General features: G+C 52.9%; 5 protein-coding genes across 5 annotated transcripts; 2 read left to right on the forward strand and 3 right to left on the reverse strand.

Annotated features, from left to right (window-relative positions):
• Positions 1-18: 18 nt before the first annotated feature.
• On the forward strand, positions 19-738 carry PG997_011111 (uncharacterized protein; the record flags this gene model as incomplete). Its single annotated transcript, XM_066815426.1, has 2 exons — positions 19-139; positions 206-738. 2 exons carry the CDS (start codon positions 19-21, stop codon positions 736-738), a joined length of 654 nt encoding a protein of 217 aa, XP_066664716.1.
• A 1,303-nt stretch (positions 739-2,041) lies between these two features.
• On the reverse strand, positions 2,042-2,832 carry PG997_011112 (uncharacterized protein; the record flags this gene model as incomplete). Its single annotated transcript, XM_066815427.1, has 5 exons — positions 2,042-2,084; positions 2,146-2,429; positions 2,535-2,617; positions 2,683-2,713; positions 2,785-2,832. The coding sequence occupies 5 exons, from the start codon at positions 2,830-2,832 to the stop codon at positions 2,042-2,044; spliced, it is 489 nt and encodes a 162-aa protein (XP_066664717.1).
• Positions 2,833-5,433: 2,601 nt separating this feature from the next.
• PG997_011113 (uncharacterized protein) lies at positions 5,434-9,367 on the forward strand (the record flags this gene model as incomplete). Its single annotated transcript, XM_066815428.1, has 6 exons — positions 5,434-7,056; positions 7,077-7,889; positions 7,952-8,130; positions 8,155-8,285; positions 8,344-9,191; positions 9,254-9,367. 6 exons carry the CDS (start codon positions 5,434-5,436, stop codon positions 9,365-9,367), a joined length of 3,708 nt encoding a protein of 1,235 aa, XP_066664718.1.
• Positions 9,368-10,479: 1,112 nt separating this feature from the next.
• PG997_011114 (D-arabinono-1-4-lactone oxidase) lies at positions 10,480-12,105 on the reverse strand (the record flags this gene model as incomplete). Its single annotated transcript, XM_066815429.1, has 1 exon — positions 10,480-12,105. One exon carries the CDS (start codon positions 12,103-12,105, stop codon positions 10,480-10,482), a length of 1,626 nt encoding a protein of 541 aa, XP_066664719.1.
• Positions 12,106-13,472: 1,367 nt separating this feature from the next.
• Positions 13,473-13,870, reverse strand: PG997_011115 (uncharacterized protein; the record flags this gene model as incomplete). Its single annotated transcript, XM_066815430.1, has 3 exons — positions 13,473-13,652; positions 13,723-13,782; positions 13,844-13,870. 3 exons carry the CDS (start codon positions 13,868-13,870, stop codon positions 13,473-13,475), a joined length of 267 nt encoding a protein of 88 aa, XP_066664720.1.
• Positions 13,871-20,256: the final 6,386 nt, after the last annotated feature.

A 20,256-nucleotide genomic window follows, 5' to 3' on the forward strand; every position in this document is an offset into this window, starting at 1 on the left:
CAACCAAAACCACCCAATATGGCAGAGGTCCAGTACGCCCCAGCTCGCATGGAACGACTGAGTGTCGATGACTTCGAAACGGCCTCGATCCGTTCGGCTGCCCCGTCTTATCGTATGTTGCTCTTCTCCCCTCACTTCCGTACGCTTGCCAGATGCACCACAAGTTATAGACACATGTGATTTGCTAATACCCTTCCCTCACTAGTCTCCGATGCTCCATCCTACTCAACCCTCCCGCCGGCCGAGAGCGTCCCCGCCTACACGCCCAACACAGCACCCCCGTACTCGGCCACTGCCCCCTCAGCATCCGGATGCAACGACCGGGGCCGCGGTCGCGACAGCAACAACAACAACTCCTCCACGCCGCGGACGATCGGCCTGCCGCGCGTGCCGTCTCCCTTCCGCCGCGGCCAGGACCCGACCCTGAGCCAGTACCTGCGCATCGGCACGAACCCGTGGAGTAGCCTGCACAGCAACCCAACGGCGCGGCACTACCAGGCCGTGGCGAACCGGCGCGTCGCATCGACGTCCACCTCCAGTAATAGTAATGGCGGCAGCAGCAGCAGTAACGCCGAGGCGGTCCGCTCCGTCCGGGACACCATGGCCCGCCTGAACGAAGAGGAGGAGCAGCGCGCGGCAGCGCGGCTCCGGCCCTCGAGGACCCGCACCTCGTCGAGGAGGCCGCGGCACGTGCACGCAGGGCCCGGCTGGCACGCGAGAACGGCGACGATATTTTGATTCGGGAGGATCGACGGTGGGACTGGTTCCTTGGTAAGCCTTCACTTTTTTTTGTTTATTCACTTTACCTCATATTCTCCTTTAAAACCCCTAACCCTTTCGGTGGTCTGGGAGGGGCTTCTCTTCATTCTGGTAGTGTGTTGTTTAGGAAGGAGTTTAAAAGTCTGTCTCCTGTTTCAAAAGGGGGAAAAGTTTTGAGGGATTAGAGCAACTACCACCATCGAGAACGCTTACTGACTCGCGTCACTCCGTCACTAGCCAGCCTCTCCGATATGGAACAGCGGTCTCAAGGTTGGAAAGACTTTGAGAGCCGTCAGCGTAGAAGGGCGACAGGAGGTCGAAGATTCGGTCGGTTCTAAATACTGGAGCAAGACGACTTCAGAAGGGCCAGACCCAGCAATGTCTTGTGGTCACGGCCTGAGTAGCCCGGCTTACTTACCTACCACTCACTTCCCGGAGAAGTAAACGGTAAATAGGCCCTTCAACGGGTTTGAGCATTTTGATTTTCTTGTTTTTGGGGGACCATTCGTCCATTCCCCCTTCGCGCAGCGTGGGAAGACTCACATAGCAAGGAAATACGGCATTGCATGTGAGCATATGTCATCCTTATCACGGCGTTTTGGGATCAGGCATGGAACGGGTGTTCATAGACTGGAAGCATTTGGCACCCATTTTGAGTTGGAACTTGGCCCCCCTTTTTTCATTGGGATTATCATGACGAACGATTCATGGAGTGGACGATGAAGCAGAATGTCGTTATGACATTTGGTTCAGTTGAGATTGGTCGGGACGTAGGCAGTGGCTATATAGTCGAATGCTGATTCATCAATCACACTGCGCTGTTAATATCCGAGGCATGTTAGCTGATGCTGGGGAGTAAGAGTCATAAGAACGGACTTCCAAGCATGATACGTTTTCTTCGTCGTTGCTAGCAGTGTTCAGTTTCTTGGTTGGCAAGTAGACATCGTCACGTATGCATCAATACATTGCACTATCAACTGGACCATCACATCTGCAGCAAACTCGAATCCAGACTGGGTTTGTTCTAAAGGTAAGTTACACTCCACTGAGGCAGGGGAAGCCTATCAACACATACTACTCGGACACGTCCCCGACTGCTGGCCTACAATCCATCAAAGGCTCTCTTTCTCATGGCACTTCGAATCTCTACAACCATAACGCCATGAAATATGCTGCTATTAACACAAGTTTTGCCCGTACAATGACGGACGCTGAGTTCGTGGTAATTCTTCGTACCCCGTAAGTTGTTGGTGTCGTTGCTTTCGCGGTTTCGTTGCGAAGTTTAGCCCTTGGCCTTGGTGTTCAGGATCAGAGCAACAATGAGACTGGATGTCATGGTTAGTTCGGATCCTGCTCTGCGTGGAAGGGGAGGAGAAGGTTCCTTACCCGTAGAGACCCAAGACTTCTCCGAAAATGAGAATCAGCACCATGCCGACGAACACCCTCGATTGCTCCATGTACGCGCGCACGCCCTTGTCGCCAACCACACCGATGCAGTACCCAGCTGCAAGACCAGTCATGCCAACAGAGATACCGCATGCCAAGTGCATGAAACCATTGAACAAGCTGTAGCGGGTCGGTCCGGGCGGGTTCATGTCCTCGGCGATGAGAACGGAGATGACGAGGGAATAGACGGCGATGATACCGGACATGACGACCGGAATCAAACACTATGCGTAGAGAAGGCGACAGCTATTAGTTCCCACCTGATGCTATCCGTATTCGTCGCGTCGGGAGAGAGAGAGAGAGGGAGAGAGAGCGCGCCATTTGCTCACCTTCATGATCAGGTCGGGTCTGAATGTGCCGACACCTGCAATGCCGATTCCGGATTTCGCTGTTCCATATGCCGCACCGATGCCTGTTAAGCTGTCTTAGCGATCGAATTTGATGATTACTGGCCCGGACGGGAGAAGGGTTCCATACTGCCAAAGATCATGGCAGCGGCGATGCCAGCCTGCATCGAGCGTTATTATTAGTTTCTGTATTGTTGCCATTTCCATCAATGGGAGGAAATGGGTCACATACCATGCCGAAGAACGGCGCAAAGTCGGGAGCACTCGGATGGTCCTCCATCTTGTCGATTGCTTGATAAAGTGAATGGTGATGTTCGGGGTTGAAGCTGATGGAAGCTTAGCCGTTGTCGTCGTCACAACAGACAAACCAGACCCCGGCTAGATCGAAACAGCAGCAGCCAGCAGTAGCTTCGCTCGTGCCTGGCCTGCCTGGCCAAAGCTTCGACCAGACACTCACTGCGGCTTTGGAAATGGGCCGCCGGCTTACCTGGCTGGGCTGATAAGCAAGTCACGTGCCAGCTCTTATCAGCATAGCATTGAAGCCCATAAGTACCCTGGCGACAAAGTACCTGAAACATCCATTGTTGAATGGAATCCAGGACCCAATGATTACTTCGGAGCCTCGGAGCTTGCGATGCGGTCTTGGTACGGCACGTATGACGACTGTTGCAATTCCGCTATCTCCATATGTAGTCGGGTCCTATTACAATGTCTCCTGAATACATATTAGTAACGGTGTGCGTGAATGGCCTGATGAACTGCTTCCTCAACACGGCACTTGGCAATCTCTGCAATTACGTGGTCCAGTACCGCGTCTGCTCGAAAGAGTAAAATATGGTCCCTTATAACTACAGTCTTAATAATGTAGCCGTTCCTAATGTTCTCCTTTCTCTATATCCCTGACGTTCCTGGCGAACAGCAGTACTCCGTACCCAGATTGGACAGATTCTGAGAAGTCGAATTTGGCCCGATGCTGCGATGATTGACTACCTACATACTTACAGACTAATGGCGGGACGAGGGCCATTCAGAGACTCGGGATTGGATTGGCTAGTAGGGAATATCGCGGCTTGCATACTGACTTCTGAGATCCAAACGGCGAACCTTGATTTCCTCCAACCCCCTGGCTTAGAGGCTTGGATGTACCTGACGGTTGCAGGTACAGACCCCTTCTATCAGGGTTCTTCCGTATTTCGGGTCAACGAGTGCAAGTATACACACCTCCCATAAGCAGATCGCTCGCCAGCTACGTTGTCTGCAGAAAGAATCGCGCCCTATCTACGAAAGCCATCAGGTACTGTATGCCCATTCTGGATCATGCATGAAGGCTAGTTGGTTATCTGAGGAATTGGGGAAGACATTGGCCAACCTGCCATCTGACTTGCGGAAGGTTTCTTTTATCGTTTCATCCGCAAAACTTAGATGGGCTTCCATGGCAGGACGGGTAGGGGAGGAGAAGACTTCTAGAAACGAGCCCGGAGTATTCAAATATATAGCAATAATGCATCGCCATGATACATACATCAACGATATGCTTGATTCGAGGAGGGCACGCGACACATTGGTTTCCTGGCCGTTCCCAAACGCCATGTTGGAAGTGCCATTTGCAAGCATGTACCTCCTGCTACTGCTAGGTTCATTTGAAGTTAGAAAAGGGATTCATGCCCCCCTCCTCCTCCTCCCTCCCAGTCAGTCAGTCTAGCTAGGCCTAGCCTAGGTGGTAAAGTGGGTGGTGGGATTAATTGAAGGAGGCCAATCCAAACCCGTTCTGGGCCGTCCATGCACGCACGCATCTGGGCCGACCATGATTGTCAGTGTGTGGTCAAGAGACTGAGCCTGAGAGAGAGGGATAGGGAGGAGCAGAAGTAATCTGCCCCCTCCAGCTAGAGCTACACAAAACCCATCAAACGTGTACCGCCAACTCCCAACCAAACCCTTTTTCACTTATCGCATGCATCCTGCAACGGTAACAACAGTATGAGGAACTAAAATTTGCAGGACGAAATGAGGTGCATGTTCTCACCGCTACCCGCAAAGCGACCTTTCCTCACCCCCCTTGACTCGGCCCTGGGACGTTAAACTTGAAGACCAAGACCAAGACCACCGGCAGCTCTGACTGAGGTACCGGCTGCAGACTGGCTGGGGCATTTCCAAGTCGACCAGTTGATTGATTAGGCGGTGCTGCTAGGCGGTTAGCAGGCCAGGGTAGGTGAGTACATGCCTGGGTACAGTACTTACTGTACTTAACCTCCATTAGCAAAAACCTGGGGGGTAAAATCGCCCAGTCCTAGTTCAGTTCGGTTTCGAGAGACTGACTGGACTGAACTTCCAGAGATCCATTATCGCTTTCCAACAACATAACCTCCCTACGACTTCGCTTTCGCGCACACAACAACCCGACGCAACAGGCACGCCCGCAACCACCACCACCGCTTCGCACCCCCACGAAGACCACAGGTTGTCGCGTCGGACCTGGCCCACGACATACTCTAATTCACAACGCCGTCAACCGTTGGATTCCATCAACCTTCTCTCTCCCTCTCAGCATCCCACTTTTCTGTCCCGATAGCTTCCTTCTCAACTGGAAAGTCTAAACTGCGGGAGATCCTGGCCCTGTCCTAGGCTCAGGCAGCCGCCTGGGCTACTCAGCGAGTGAGTGCATTTTCGTTACCATCGCAATCACCACCTCCTGAAACATAGCATCGTCCGACGTCGAACGCATTCGGCGTGATGGCGTCGGGTGCAGCAGCACATCCGGCGTCTTGGCCCCGTCGAACTGGCCGTCGATTGATAGGAGATGCGACGACAAATCGAGGCCCGCCTCCCCTCTTATCATTGAGCAGTCCAGGCTAACATGAACGTCGCTACTTAGGACGACGCAATGGCTGATTACCAGTACGACCAACGTCGCTATGGTCCTGGGGGTAACAATGGGCAGCGTGATGCCGCCTTCTCCAATATCTTCGGCGCCGCGCCCCCGCCCGGCCGTTCACAAACTATGACTTCGTCCTCGCCGGACATGCCTCCACCTCGCATGATGCCACAGGACGGACGCACGCACACGATGGGCTCAGGAATGCCGCCCCCTAATATGCACCAACGACAACCGCCTCCTCGCCAGCAGCGGGCCTACGAAGACCCCGCGGTGTCTGGACGGACTCGCACCATGGATACGAGCATGGCAAATGGCTATTACCAGAGCCAAAGAAACCCTTCAGGAGGATACCCCCCGCCGCAAGCGCCACAGCAATACGGTAGGCCGATGCCGGCACCAGACCGAAGACCATACCCCGGGCCCCCTCAACAGGGAGGGCAGCCGCGATTCGATCCACGAGGCCTGCCTCCAGGGCCGGCTGCCGGATATCCCCCACGAGGGCCGCCGCAGAAATATGGCCCAGGTGCACCTCCCGGCTCATCTCCTGCCATGCGGGATGATCCATATCGCTCTCAGTCATTGGCAAGTATGCCGCGACAAAACATGTATCAACCGCCCCCTGCTGCGTACAACCAACCACCAGCCAACAGCTTCCGGGGTTCCCCGGGCCCGGCGCCAGCTTCACGAACTACAGCGCAGGGAAGAGTTGTGCCGGAACGTCATGATGACCGATCAATGTCCCTGACGGGGTATCACCCGCAGGAGAGAGACGCTCACCAGACAATGAGCGGCCGCATCATTCCCAATCGATCTCGGGCTCCTTCGAACGAGGCCCCCTCCATGAATGGGTACGCGAATTTCAACGGATATCCGCCTGCCCCAGGTGCAGCCACGCGGACTATGAGCATGGCATCTTCTACCGCCCCGCCTGCAGACCATAATAGGACAATGTCTATGGCAAGCAGCATTGCTCCATCCATTGCTCCATCAGAACTGGGTGGCTCCAACCCTCGAAAGGATATTACCCATCGACCTTCGATCTCCGGGAGGTCGATAGAAGGCGAGAGACCGCCGACTGCCAAGATTCGATCACCTTTGGTCTACCCTGCGCTCCTGTCCAAAGTTGGCGAGTGTTTCAGACAGAAGATCATCACTGGCGAGCGCACAAAGAACGGCCTCGCGTACAAGAATGCTTTCAGTGGATCCGAGGCTGTCGATGTGCTCTCCTACATAATTAGAACGACCGACAGGAATTTGGCCCTCTTGCTGGGTCGGTCGCTCGACGCGCAAAAGTACTTCCACGATGTCACCTACGAGCACAGGTTGCGAGACTCGACCTCGGAGATGTACCAGTTTAGGGAAACGCTGATGGATGAGCCCGAGGAGAAGCCTCTGGTCAATGGTGTGTTTGTGTTGCTTTCGGAATGTTATTCGCCAACCTGTACGCGGGATCAACTATGTTACTCGATCGCTTGCCCCCGACGCTTGGAACAAGTATCGAGGCTCAACCTCAAGATCCAGCCAGGATTGAAGAAGGAGGACGATGCCATCAACGACAATGACGATGTCGACCAGACGGACGAGCAGAAGCTCTGGATCAACACCGTGCCCAAGGAAATCGTTGATAGTGTTGGTGATCGAGAAAGAAGCGACAAGAGGTTATTTCCGAGATATGCTACACCGAAAGGGACTTCGTTAAGGACTTAGAGTACCTGCGGGACTTCTGGATCTTGCCTCTGAGGTCGAAAGGCTCGCCTATTCCTGCTCAACGGAGAGACAAGGTTGTTCGCAACATCTTTGGCAACATTATCGACCACCCTGCGATTCACACTGTCAGCTCGCGGTTTGCCAAGTCCTTGACTGAACGACAGCAAAAGCACCCAGTGGTGAAGAATTTGGGTGACATTTTCCTCGAGTTCGTCCCGCAGTTCGAGCCTTTCATCTTATACGGTTCCAAACAAATGGAAGGTAAATTCGAATTTGAGCAGGAAAAGTCGAACAATCCGTTCTTCGCAAAGTTTGTGGACGAGATCGAACGGAGGAAGGAGTCGAGAAAACTGGAGCTGAACGGATATCTAACGAAACCGACAACAAGATTGGCGCGATATCCATTGCTGCTTGAAAACGTACTGAAGTATTCGGAGGAGGGTAGCTCTGACAGAGAAGATATTCCCAAGGTTCTCGTTACGATCCGAGACTTGCTTACCCGTGTCAACGCCGAATCGGGTAAGGCCGAGAACCGCTTTAACTTACGACGCCTCCATGACCAGCTGCGCTTCCGCCCAGCGGATCGCGTGGATCTGAGATTGACCGAGGATGGACGTGAACTGGTGTTCAAGACCCAGTTCAAGAAGTCTCCTAACGACCAGGCTGAGATTACGGCCTTCCTCTTCGATCATGCCGTTTTACTGGTCAGAATTAAGCAGGCTGGGAAGGGCGAAGAGATCAAGGCATACAGAAGGGTAAATACCATCCCGAATATCTTACTAGGGAAATTTGGTAATGCTAACATCAATCATTGTAGCCCATTCCCTTGGAGTTGTTGTCGATTCGTGAAATGGACGAGGTCATTCCTCAGCAAGGGATGAAGCGTACTTCCTCAAGTATTATACCCCTTCGTGCAGGTAATACCGACAACAAGAAAGTCGAAGGCTGGCCGATTACCTTCCGGCATTTGGGCAAGAATTTCTACGAACAAGTGTTGTATGCATCGAATCAAGCAGCCAGGAAGAAGTGGCTCGAGTACATCGATAACGCACAGCAACGCCTCCGGGCTCGGGCCGACTTCTTCAATGTCGGCGTTGTTTCTGCAGAATTCTTCAGTGCTGCAAACCACATTAACACCGCCACTCCCTTCGGTAAGTAGACATAATATCGGCTACAGAGCGGAGCAGAATGCTAACGAAATCGTACTAGATGGTGGCCGTAAGTTGATCTACGGTACCGATAATGGCATCTACGTCTCAGATCGCAAAAATAAGGATGCGACACCGAAACGTGTTATTGAAGCACAGAGTGTGACACAGATTGATGTTTTGGAAGAGTACAATCTGCTTCTCGTCTTGTCCAACAAGACATTAGTATCGTACTCTATATCAGCCCTGGATCCTAACGAGCCCGCGCTTTCAAAACGACCCAAGAAGATCCAAAGCCATTGCACCTTCTTCAAGGCCGGCATCTGTCTTGGCCGGCATCTTGTGTGCTGCGTGAAGTCTACTGCGCTTTCGACGACTATCAAGGTCTACGAACCCAATGACGCCATGAGCAAGGGCAAGAAGCAGAAGGGCTTTGGCAAGATGTTCAATGCTGGCCAAGACGAGCTGAAGGCGTTCAAGGAGTTCTACATCCCCACTGAATCCTCGTCTGTCCATTTCCTCAAGAGCAAACTCTGTGTTGCCTGCTCGCGAGGCTTCGAGGTTGTGTCGCTCGAGACTCTTGAGACTCAGAGTCTGCTTGACCAGGCGGACACGTCGCTCGACTTTGTTGCTCGGAAAGAAGGTGTCAAGCCTGTCCACATTGAGCGCCTCAATGGCGAGTTCTTGCTCAACTACACCGACTTCTCCTTCTTTGTCAACCGCAATGGCTGGCGGGCACGGCCAGAGTGGCGCATTGATTGGGAAGGTACTCCTCAGGCCTTCGCACTCAGCTACCCCTGGATCTTGGCTTTCGAGCCCAACTTTATCGAGATCCGCAACATTGAAAGCGGTGCTGTGCACATTGTGCCACATAAGAACATCAGGATGCTGCACAGCAGCACGCACGAAGTAAGTAGTTTCCATGAAATTGGCTGGGCTTTGACGGGATTTTCACTAACTCATGCCAATAGATCCTCTTCGCATACGAGGACGAACAAGGTCACGACATTGTCGCGGCCATAGACTTCTGGAAGAACAACCGGAAGTCGGAGATGCCAACGCTGGATAAGGGAGCCATCAACTAGTCAGGGGCGCTCCCTGAATCATCGGGCCTGTTGACTCCGAGCTCTTCCTCTTTGTCGTTACGCCACCCATGTCCGCGACCACCACCGTCACCATATTCGGCCTCGGTTGAGCAGCAGCTGCAGCCGGGGGAGAAGAAGGTGTTATTAGACTAACGTATGTCGCGCACGAGAGAATCCCAGTAGGGGTGGGGGATATATTATAACTTTTATGTAGGATCAATTGTGTGGTGAATATCTGGGTAGCAAGCAGTGCAGAGAGAGGATCTTCTCGTTTTTCTCATTCAATGGCGCCAAAGGACCCATACTGGTATCCCCCTTTCCGTATTCTGAGCCCGCGACTGGATTAATATTACCACACATTCACCAACCTTGTCCCAACCTTTGTACACATACCTAGGCGACGTTGTGGGTAGGTGGCTTGATGCCCCGTCTCCTTATTGCTTCAGTCATAGAGTTGCTTGGTTGACGATTGATTGCTAGTTTGTTGTGAGGATCTTACGAAATAGCAAGGGCGAGTTGGAATAGACGGGTAGGAGTAATAATTATATATACCAAACTGGTTAATTGCAAGCTTTCCTTCAGTATTAGCTTTGCTTGCCATCTATATGGCATGATACGGTGCTATCAACGCATGTGTATGGTTAAGCGGAGAAAGGGGCGAAACTTGGAAATCTGGGCATATGACGGAAGACCAAAGCAGATATTGAGGGTGTATTGTGTGGTTTTGGCCACTTCATGGGTCACTGGTCAGAACTATAAACACTACCCAGTCAGTTTGTAGCAAGCCTTTGACACCACGTAGCTACATGCCCGTTTCATCCATGTAATATCACCAAGGGCTTAAAAACCCATCCGGCAAGTAGACCATTCCTCTCTTTATTATGAGGTTGTCGTCACATACACTGACATAACACGATATTGCATGCAGAACCAGCAAGCCAAAGAAGTGCTTCAAGTAAAAAACCACGTCATGGGCTTCATTCAGCATCCTCACAGTATCAACGGGAATAAGAAAAGAGATTGCCAGCTGGGTTGGCTTCATCTTCTCTAGACACGACTGAGTGCATATATCGATGGTGTCGACGGCGACTTGATATATTCAATCAAACCTTTCAAGGACCCTCACTAGCCGCCTCGAGGGCCTTGAGCTGCCCCGTGGTGGTCCCGGTATAGCTCATGCCGCCGCTCCAGAGCTGCTCCTGCGCCAGCTCCAGCTCCTCATTCGGCAGCTTGACGCCGCTGCCCAGGACGTTGTCGCGGTGCCACGCGCCGACGAAGACGCCCTCGGGGTCCGCCTGGTCACGGACGCGGCGCCACTGCCGCAGGTCGTCGCCATACATGCGCTCGATGTCGGCGCCGCCGGCGTGGAAGTTCTTGGCCCAGTGGGGCTTGCCACCGAGGTCGTTCATGAGCCACTCGAAGCCCTCGTAGTAGCGGGCGCGGCAAGGGGGGTCGAAATAGTAGGGACGGTAGAGCGTGGCGTTGAGGTAAAGGGTCGCCTCGTCTTTGGACGTGATATCGAGGTAAGGGCGCGTGCCCTGTTGGTTCGAGTCAAGGGCCGGGTTCGACGTGTCGCTCACGCGAACCTCGACGGGCGCGTGGACGTACAGGCCTTCGGCCGAGAAGGGGATGTTGTGGGACACGTAGTCCGGGTCTTCGGGCGTGAGGTGGTTGAGCCAGCTGCTGAGGCGGCGCAGCGCCTCGGGGCCCTTGCTCAGGGGTATGGCCCACTCGTTGACGAACTGGGAGTAGAGGCAGTTCATCAGGAGCGCCTTGTCGCTGTGCTGTACGGCCTCGGTGACGGTCCCATCCTTGAAACCGTACTGCATGCCGAAGACGAACCACTCCACCCAAGGCAAAGTTCGCGGGAGGTACTGCGCCAGGTAGAGGAGGTTGTGGTAGACGTAGTAGCCCAAGCTGCCATCATACCACGAGTACTTGGGCTCGCGCAGCGGTTCGTCGGTGTCTTGGGCGGACCAGACAACTGCGCGGCGGGTGTAGGGGAACCACCAGACACGGACGTAGTGCGCATGAGTCCACAGATCCTCGGTCCAACGGTTGAACATTTTCACGTCCTGGTCGATAGACTGTCTCCAGTGGAGATCATAAGCCGGCACTGCACGGAACGTGATCTCGGTGATGATGCCGAGTGCGCCGAGAGAGATCAGCGCCGCGCGGAACAGCTCTTTGTTCTCTGTGGGCGAGCAGAACTTGGAAGTCCCGTCCCCGAGCGTGATACGGAGAGACTGGATATCCTCGGAAAGTAGGCCATGCCGGAGACTCGACCCGTGCGTACCGGTCGAGATGGCGCCGGCGATGCTTTGGCTGTTGATACTGCCCAAGTTAGGCATGGCGAGACCGAGTTTGGCCAGCTCGGCGCTCAGCTGGTAGAGGCGGATGCCGGACTGCATGGTGACGACGCCGGACTCGTCGTCATGGGACAGGATGCGGTTGTAGTTGTCCAGGTTCACCAGCCACGAGGAGGTGCACGTCAGGGTGCTGGGGGAGTGGGTGCTCCCCGTGGTGACGACGCGGCGGCCGCATTGGCGGGCGGCGTCGATGAGGGCCTCGATCTCCTCGAGCGACTCGGGCTGGATGTACAGCTCCGGGCGGTACTTGAACGTCTGGGCCCATGTGGCACCGGCATGGCTCGTCTTGACGCGCTGCGGGAGATGGGGCGCCGACTTTGCGCTGGCCAGAATCTGCGCAAGGGCAGAATCTACGGCAGCAGAAGGCATTGCGACGGCTGGGCTGGGCTGAGCCCGTTCCGGAATCAGCGCTTGACAGCCAAGGAGCGAGCACCAAAGCAATATGAGTCCTTCTTCGGCAACACGCCTGTCCAAGCAGAATTAAATCCGACTCTTCAAGATGACGACTGGTGCAGCAACTCGTCAAATTCGTTCTCTTTTCCAGAGTGGGGCCGGTGCTATCCCGCTATTACTTCTTGGAATTCCCACCTTCCTTTTTGGCGTAGGAATAATTCCTAGACGGCGCTTTCAAAGCTCACTGACTTGGAAGCAAACAACCTTGGTGGCGGTGGATGACATGATCGCGAAGAGAGAGAGAGTGTGTGTGTGAGAGAGGTTGGATAAGCAATTTCTGAGTGTTGCTTCTCTTGTCGGTCCTATGTCGCGTAGGTTGGGCTAGCATCAAACCCTCGCTAGTTGTAGTTGGTACGATGGATGCATTCTGATGGAGGGGTCATTGATGGGCAGGGAAAAAAAGGTGCTAAAGTAGGGGTTCTCGATCGGCAGCCAGCCAATGGATAACAGATAGCGCCAATAAGTGAGTACAGCAATGTATCTAGTAGGCATGTACTTTGGAAGAGCCCTCTCGGGGAATTTCCCATCATGAGCTTGGCTTGGTCCTTTTCTTTCTCGCATCTTTCAATTTTTTTTCTTATTTGGAGATGCCGTCATCGATTGGCCATTTGATTGGTTCCTTTAGTTGTCCTGTCAGTCGGTACAGCATAATTGATCAGCACCGAATTCCTCACCACCATGCCGCCGATATGTAATTGCCCGGGGCATTATGTCCAACTTACCTGCAACGTGTTGCATAGTGCCTAGCGCAGGCGGGAGTTTCTGATAAGGACGGCGTAGATACAAAGGAAGGTAACTGTCAACGAGGACGCTTCCGTATTTGCTTGTCAACTCACCCGATCTCAATGCACTAGGCGGGTGCAAAAAGGAAGGTATTTGATGATGATCATAAAGTCGTATTAGTTTTTGTTTCATTATGTACTCCCGAGTGGTCGCTGCCGCATAGCAAGCTGTTCCTTCCACTCACTTGACCAGCTGTTTCTACCGTATTGCTGTTAATGACCTCCAATGCCTGCCTGGAGAAGCCAATGGTCGTTTTGGGTATTTTCCTCGTGTTTCCCCTTTTGGTATATATGTCAAACTCCCATGTCGTGGCTCTGTATCCCCAGCATTCGACAGCGCCATTCACCCCTGTGAGCGCGGTAGCTGGTGTGAGTTTATTTCGTTTTCCTGTCCCTCCCCTTTTTTCTTTCTCCCTAGTCCTTGAATTTCTTTTGACTTGTTTTACTTCTTGTGGTTTTGATTATATGGCGTGACGGGGCTTTGTTTTGCGTCCTCTTCGTCTAGCTGTGCTGTCGCGACTTGCGGGAGTCCTTGCCCTTGCGCTCGCGTTGGCGGCCTCGGCGCTCTTCCCGGCTGGAGTCATCTCGGAGCATGTCCTGATAGCTCTGGGGCTGGTAGCTCTGAGCCTGGGCCTGGTGGTTGAAGCTGTCGTATCGGGCTGAGACACCTTCGTTCATGACCTGAAAAAAGGAAATGGTGTTAGTTGGGTGTGCTGTAGTACAGATTACACGATATGGTGGTGCAACGTACTGTGCAGAGCCGGCATCGCTCTCCGAATTGGGAGACTTTGTTGTGGCAGTTGACTGCACTCTGAAAGTCCAATATGTTAGTGTCTGGGAAAGCTATCCGCTCGGCTGATGATAAAACGTACGTAGTAGTTGGCGCAGTAGCAGTGCATCTTGACGGATGATGTGATGTGAAATATGGGAATAGGTCTAAGAATAGTATGGCGACAATGGAGAACGAGAGAGAGCTCGGACGAGATCGACGGCGATCGTATCAGCGTGTAGATACAGTTGGGTGGGTGTGTTTGTCACAAGAGTTGTTGGGTCTTGGAGTTCCGGTACAAATTGGAAGTCGCAGACCAGGGCGGTCTAATAGCGAATATGACAATGTATAGAGTATTGGTAGCGATAGGATAGATCCAGGAACAGGACGCAGTCTTGTTTCCTTGCTTTGTAGTTGTTGGAGCTGTTCTTGCTTACAGGACAGGACAGGACAGGATGGCTTGATGAGGTGATGATGAATAGAGCCAGTCTGAAGGGATGAGGACGAGCTGCCCTTATATAATTCTCCTGAGTCTCATGCAAGTACATCAGTGGCTTAGAGGGAAGATCGATGATCAAGCTCTGGGAAGGCTACAAGAACCTACTTCCTGGTCCTTTACGAGCGAGTGAGTACATCACTGCATGCAGTACATGGCTCAACTTACCTTAGCATTACCTAGTCCATGTCCTCTTTGCTAGCTCTCAGTCTCCGTCCCTTGCTTGTTTTGGAGTGGGCTCCATCCCGAGGATGGAATTCCCCCACATCCATTGCCAAAAATGGGGACGCTCAGGACAAGGTTAGCTTCTAGGCTTTCTGGGCGGCGGCACTCACTCGGGCCTCGCAACGTATTGGATCGTCGTGCGATCGTATTGGATTGTGTGTCGCTAACATCGCCAAAACAGAAAAATACGGTCGACGGAGGTTGTTCGGCGCAGGCTCAAACCCAATTCAGCGTCCACCCAGAGACCGTCGAATGATCCCAAATGGGTGCTATGAGTAAGTTTTCCGGACTCTTCGCCTGAGGGCGTTCGAGTTTGTAGGAGAGGCACAGTTTAGGGCTTGTAGATATGTAGGTATGTGCTCTTGGACGACCAGATAGGTCGTGATAAAAATGAACGAAGCTCTTACCTAACAACCACACGCCACGCCACGCCCCCTTACTCCCCTCTGCGCTCTGCGGTATCAATGTGTACCGACTTAGGTAATGAGTGGGAAAGAAGCCACCTACCCGTGGTTGACGACGACTACTGAGCTTGAGGGGAGTAAGTGGTGAGTGGGTGGCTGTTTTTTACGGTCGGCCAATCAATCAATCAATCAATTAAGGACCCTGTGCGCGCGTGCACATGCACTGGGCCTTTCTCTGCCTGTGGAAGGTTTATGCTGACACGCTGCTGCTCCTCCTCCTGATCTGATAACCATCTGCATTCCCTGAGAGCCGCCGAAGATTACATGTAGGTAAGGTACATACGTATTCAAATACTCAATTCATTGTACGTACATTTAGGTACATATCGTACGTGCTTTCAGTGATTTGCAGCACAGGAAGCGGGAGAGCGCCTGCGCATCTTCCACTTCTAGGATGGACTGTTGCAGCGCATGCACTGCCGGTTGAAGATCTACCGGCACGTAACCTAACGGTCGCTGAAAAGTGTAATCGACCAAGCAAGCAAGCGCAAGCTGGCGAGCAAGCAACACGCCGCCCAGCTGCCGTCCCAAAAGCCCCGCTGCTTGCAGCAGGCGTGCGCGTACCTGGCTAGACCAGGGCCAGGTTTTCGAAGTGGACATCAATATACGAGCGAGCAGTCGATCGTTCCGTAATGTATTGAACAGAGCTGGACATCCCAGGATACCGTTGCCACGATGTCTTTCTTACCCTTCCTACATTATAACATGGTGCCCCATAGCCGAGTTCGGTACATCACATCAATATCCTGTAATCGAAAGTCACCAGTGTCTGTAGTGCAACCTCTAGTAGGTACCCTCCTGCATTGCACAGAACATTGAAGTCCAAGCTATCACACTGATAAAATCGGGCACACGATCGATCGGCGTTTGGACCAGCTAGCAAACTGGGCCCCCGGCCAAGCGAGCTGCTACTAGGAAGGGACTGACAGCAGCCAGAAATAGAAGCAGCAGTCCAAAACCGCGCCAGCGATTGCGCGGAATTGACGGGACGTTTCGCTGCTGAAAGCCCTCGTTCCTCGCAGTAGCCTCCTGTCATTGGTCGAAAGAGGCCTAAGGAAAAGCGAACGTTGGTTGATGCTACACTACGCGTCTCGTGTTTCGGGGCCTCCAGCACCCTACAGTACACCCAAGTCCGGTATAGCACGTAAGATGTACTTAAGGTAAGTACCGACCAAGCTCTTGTCCGTCCGCCTGTCATGTTACAGAAGCACCGGCTCTGTCGAATCGGGACGAAAGGGAGGCAGGGCAAAGAATCCCCGGGTACCGTACGATGGGGGCATTGAGTCCAGAACTCTGCATCTTGCACAAAATAAGTGGCAACGCCTGGCCAGGTGTTTCAATTCCTCGAACGGCTTGCATGATCCGTTTGCTGTTGGTTGGTTGGTGGGCTTCGGCCGAGACTTTCCAGTGCTGCCATGCCCGGCCATGTTTCTGTCGGTCCTCTCGGAACTCTCTCACTGGCCAGCGCCAGTGCAGTCAGTCACAGGCTACTTTCACCTTAGGAAGGTCTTCTTTCGTCTAATATGCGAAGGGGGACTAGCTGGCTAATTTTGGGGTGACATCGCTGAGGTTTCGTCGCAGGAACAGCGCGTGTCTGAAGAGTGATGTTGCGTTGCCGTCCACGTTACGCCTTTGAACCCAATCAACTGGGAGATGCTTCCAACTTTCCTTTTCCCCCTCATCCTTTCCATGAACGAGATCCCCGACCCAGGACAACTCGGAAACACTGAATGAGCTGACGATTGCGCGTTTGGTACTACGACCAACTGCCGATTGCGACCCGAGCTGGGTCGGCTATGGCGAGCTTCACGCCCACCCGCCCAAATCCTATCAATCACTGAAACAAAAATGACTAGTCGTCGTTGCAGCGCATCCTCGCCATCGGAAAGCCTATTCTGTGGACGTACGTTTGAGGCGGCGCGCACTCAAAAAATCTGACCCAACTGGCAGCTAACATGTGTATGCATGGGTGTATGTATGTGTCTACTAGCTGTCATCATACCGAATGCATGCTGGCAGTGTTGTGCGGGCTGCTGCCATTTGGGTTGGGAGCCCCTTCGTCGGTCGCTGATAGAAAGATTTGTTTCGGTCGTGAATCGTACCAAACTTACAGCCCTGGCAGCCTGGAGTGCAGCATTCAGATCGGACTCCTGCCACCCCTGCCACCCTGCCAGCCTTTCTGACTGATTTTTGGAGGAGGCTGCTTGCCCGGAGAGCCGCATTTGTCCATTTTTGCTAGAGACGGCTTAAAAACTGGGTAATACACCTACTGCTACGAATCGCAGATCCCAGAAATCTAGACCGATGGATCGGCAAACCACCTCCTACGTGTAGGTGGTAGCGGCCTCTCTCATAAGAGGAAATAGCCCAATCTGCAAAAGCGACATTTCTTTTCTGGATCTCTGTTTGCGTGAATTGTGTCTGAGTTGAGTTGCATCGTCTCTTGCATCGTTTCTTCTAGCAGACTCGGCGGGCGCAAAGGCGCGCAGCGCAAGAACACTAGATGAGATCGGGAATCTATGCCCGCACCGCTCGCCACAACTCTGTTCCTTGATGAGCTGGCTTGCTAGGCAAGTAGAGTCGGTCTATGTACATAGCTTTGAGGCTTTGTCGACGGTGGATAATGCACACCCTCAACTTCGGGTCCTAGATTGGACAGTTAAACAAATGAATGGGCAATCTATCTAATCCACTAATGACCGCGTGGTCGGTCGCTGTTGTCAAGCCTGCATGTGTACGGTAGGCCCTGACATGTACAAGACCTCTTCATCAGTTGCTGGCCGCCAATTCTCCGAGAGAAGCGCCAGAACGACATTCAGGGCTCAGCCTTAAAGCCAGGCCAGTCTGCCAGTCTTGCCAGCGGACAACCAAGGCACAGGCCCCACCTCCACGGGGATATTCAGGGTAGCCATATTAAAGAAGACTGGAGATATTCACACACAGCCGCCCAGACGTGCGTAATCGCCGACTCGGGCTCACCACGGCCATATACAGCAAGCAGGAGGCGACTATGCCGTACATATTATCTCGCCACTGGCAAACCTGTCCAAGGTCTGATTGCTTTGCTCTCCGTACAAAACAGGGTCGCTAGGGCGCCTACTCTGTGGTCTGTGGGGGGCGGATGGGGATAAAGTGGACGGGCATGAATACGATGCCAAGATCTCCGAGAAGCACACACGACTACAACTGATAGATCTTGGCCAAGGGACCATCGCATTGCTTGCGGGGCCGAGGACGTGGGAACTTCGGATGCCTCTTTGCGGTAGGTGGAATTGTGGCTACTACCCCTTATGTGCATCGACCGTGATCTAGAAGGCTGGCATGATTATACATACAGGAAAGAAGATTACGGCTCGACTATTCTTTCACATTCTCGAGTTTGTTGCAGCAGAGGATCATGATTTGATATCACATGAATAGGCTATATGTGCGTCGTATGATCGCGCTGGCTTGCGAGTCAAGCAAGCTGTATCATTTCCCGTTCGGCCAAACCCGATTGTCGCACGCAGTCGTTCCCAGGAACTGGATCTGCGGAAGACGGGGCGCCTATCATGGTTGCTTGATACCGATCATCCCGGGTAGATCCCGACCACGGATACAGGTGATGTGCGGGAGGAGATTGCGTTCGTCCACCACCACCACCTTCCAGAAAAAGCACTTCTTACTCAGGGACAGATACCGCCAAGCCAAGAAGCTCAGATGACTGATGTTGCGTTATCTCTGTGTTGTTGCAGTAGATATCCCTGCTACCACCTCCTTTTCCTTATGGTTCAGGTATCGATCAGGTAGGTAGCTGTGGCCATTGTGATTTGAGTGAGGATGTTGGCAAACGACGCTAATATCAGATATCGGACAGCTCAATCACATCTGATTCCGGGGCACTGGGCCGGGTAACCTTATGTATCCTATCCGGCGATTTTTTAGGTGCAATTGGCCCTATTGCAAGTACCTAAGAGTGAAGCCAAATTTGGCTATTTTTGGTTTGGCCTTCTGCTCTTCTCTTCTCCAAAAAGCCAAGCTCATGGTCCGTCGCTTGCTCGTGAGTGATTTGGAGCTGAGAAACCATAAACGGTGGGCCAAGGAGAAATCGAAGAAGATCTTGAAGGGCGGGTTGGGACGACAAGCCTCGCCAAGCAGTCCCTGATGGGACGTGCAAAATTTCAACATCATCACAATGAACGTTCCCGCCGGCTCTGTCTGGCGCGCGATCAGTGCGACCGCTCTCGGATGGTGGTGGAGAACGCGGTGATGGACCTCCTCCGTCAGAATTCAGGGTCCCGGAAGAGACCAGGAAACTTTGTTGTGTAATTAACCGGAGGAAAAATGTCTAACTGTGGGAACAGCAGGGTGGGATATTTTGGGACATTGGTGATGTAGTCGATGACGTAGAGTAACGGTCCGAGGGGGAGCTTCTAGTCCCAAGCCGAGAAAAGACGCGATGTGAAGTGAAGCTGATCTCGGCCTAAGTTAGGAGTGGGCATGATCGATCCGTCGAGGCGTGGAAGTTCGAACGTGGCATCCGGGCAAGACCATTTCGAACCTTCCAAGCCTAGAAGCCTCACTGTTTGTTACTTACCACAAGACACACACACACACACATCTTCATTTATTTTCCCCCTTTTCTAGAAAGCATTATCGAGGGCATGCTAGCCATGCGGAAAACACGCGGTTTCACGCACCAATATTCGGCCGGATGTCGAGTAGAGTTCAATAGTTCAGGGGCATCTTGGGGGAGCCTCACCTATCCCGAAATACAGGGGACCTGAGAGTTTAAAATAACAGGAGATAAGGCCCCCGTCCCCACAACCCGTAGGAAATGTCGTTTGCCACTAGAGGACTGACGGCTGCGAGTTAGGGGGAACTCTATGTGAGTCAGCGCGATCGGGATATCATGGCGGCATATGTCAACGGATGGCCAGAGGGGAAAACGTGCTTCAATAGCAATACTCAACATTCTTCGTTTTGGACGGCGATCTGAGGGCTCGTGTCGGGCAATGCTGTTTTGTTGGCCCCTTGGCCAAGAACCTCCGGTATCGAGTCACTGGATGATGTAAATGTGTGTGCTGGTAAGTAGTCTTTGGCCCTGACGCTGTTCTGCCTGGCAGGGGATAAAATCTGTTCTAATCTACCACTAAGCCCCTTGACAGCAGCTTTTTCGCATCAAGGGATGTGGGTTCTGATGAGCTACAGAAAAATCTGGCATCATTACTCAGCTGGGCATGTACCCTGACCACACCAGCTTGATGCCTCGAGTTGCAAGCCCAGGGTTACGCGAGCCTCCCATGAGACACGCCTGGTGCTACCAGTGCCTTTGGGTCATACGATGCTGGC

The sequence above is a fragment of the Apiospora hydei genome (genome assembly GCF_038363865.1).
Source record: "Apiospora hydei strain CBS 114990 chromosome Unknown utg000008l_segment0_segment0, whole genome shotgun sequence".
NCBI lineage: Eukaryota > Fungi > Ascomycota > Sordariomycetes > Amphisphaeriales > Apiosporaceae > Apiospora > Apiospora hydei.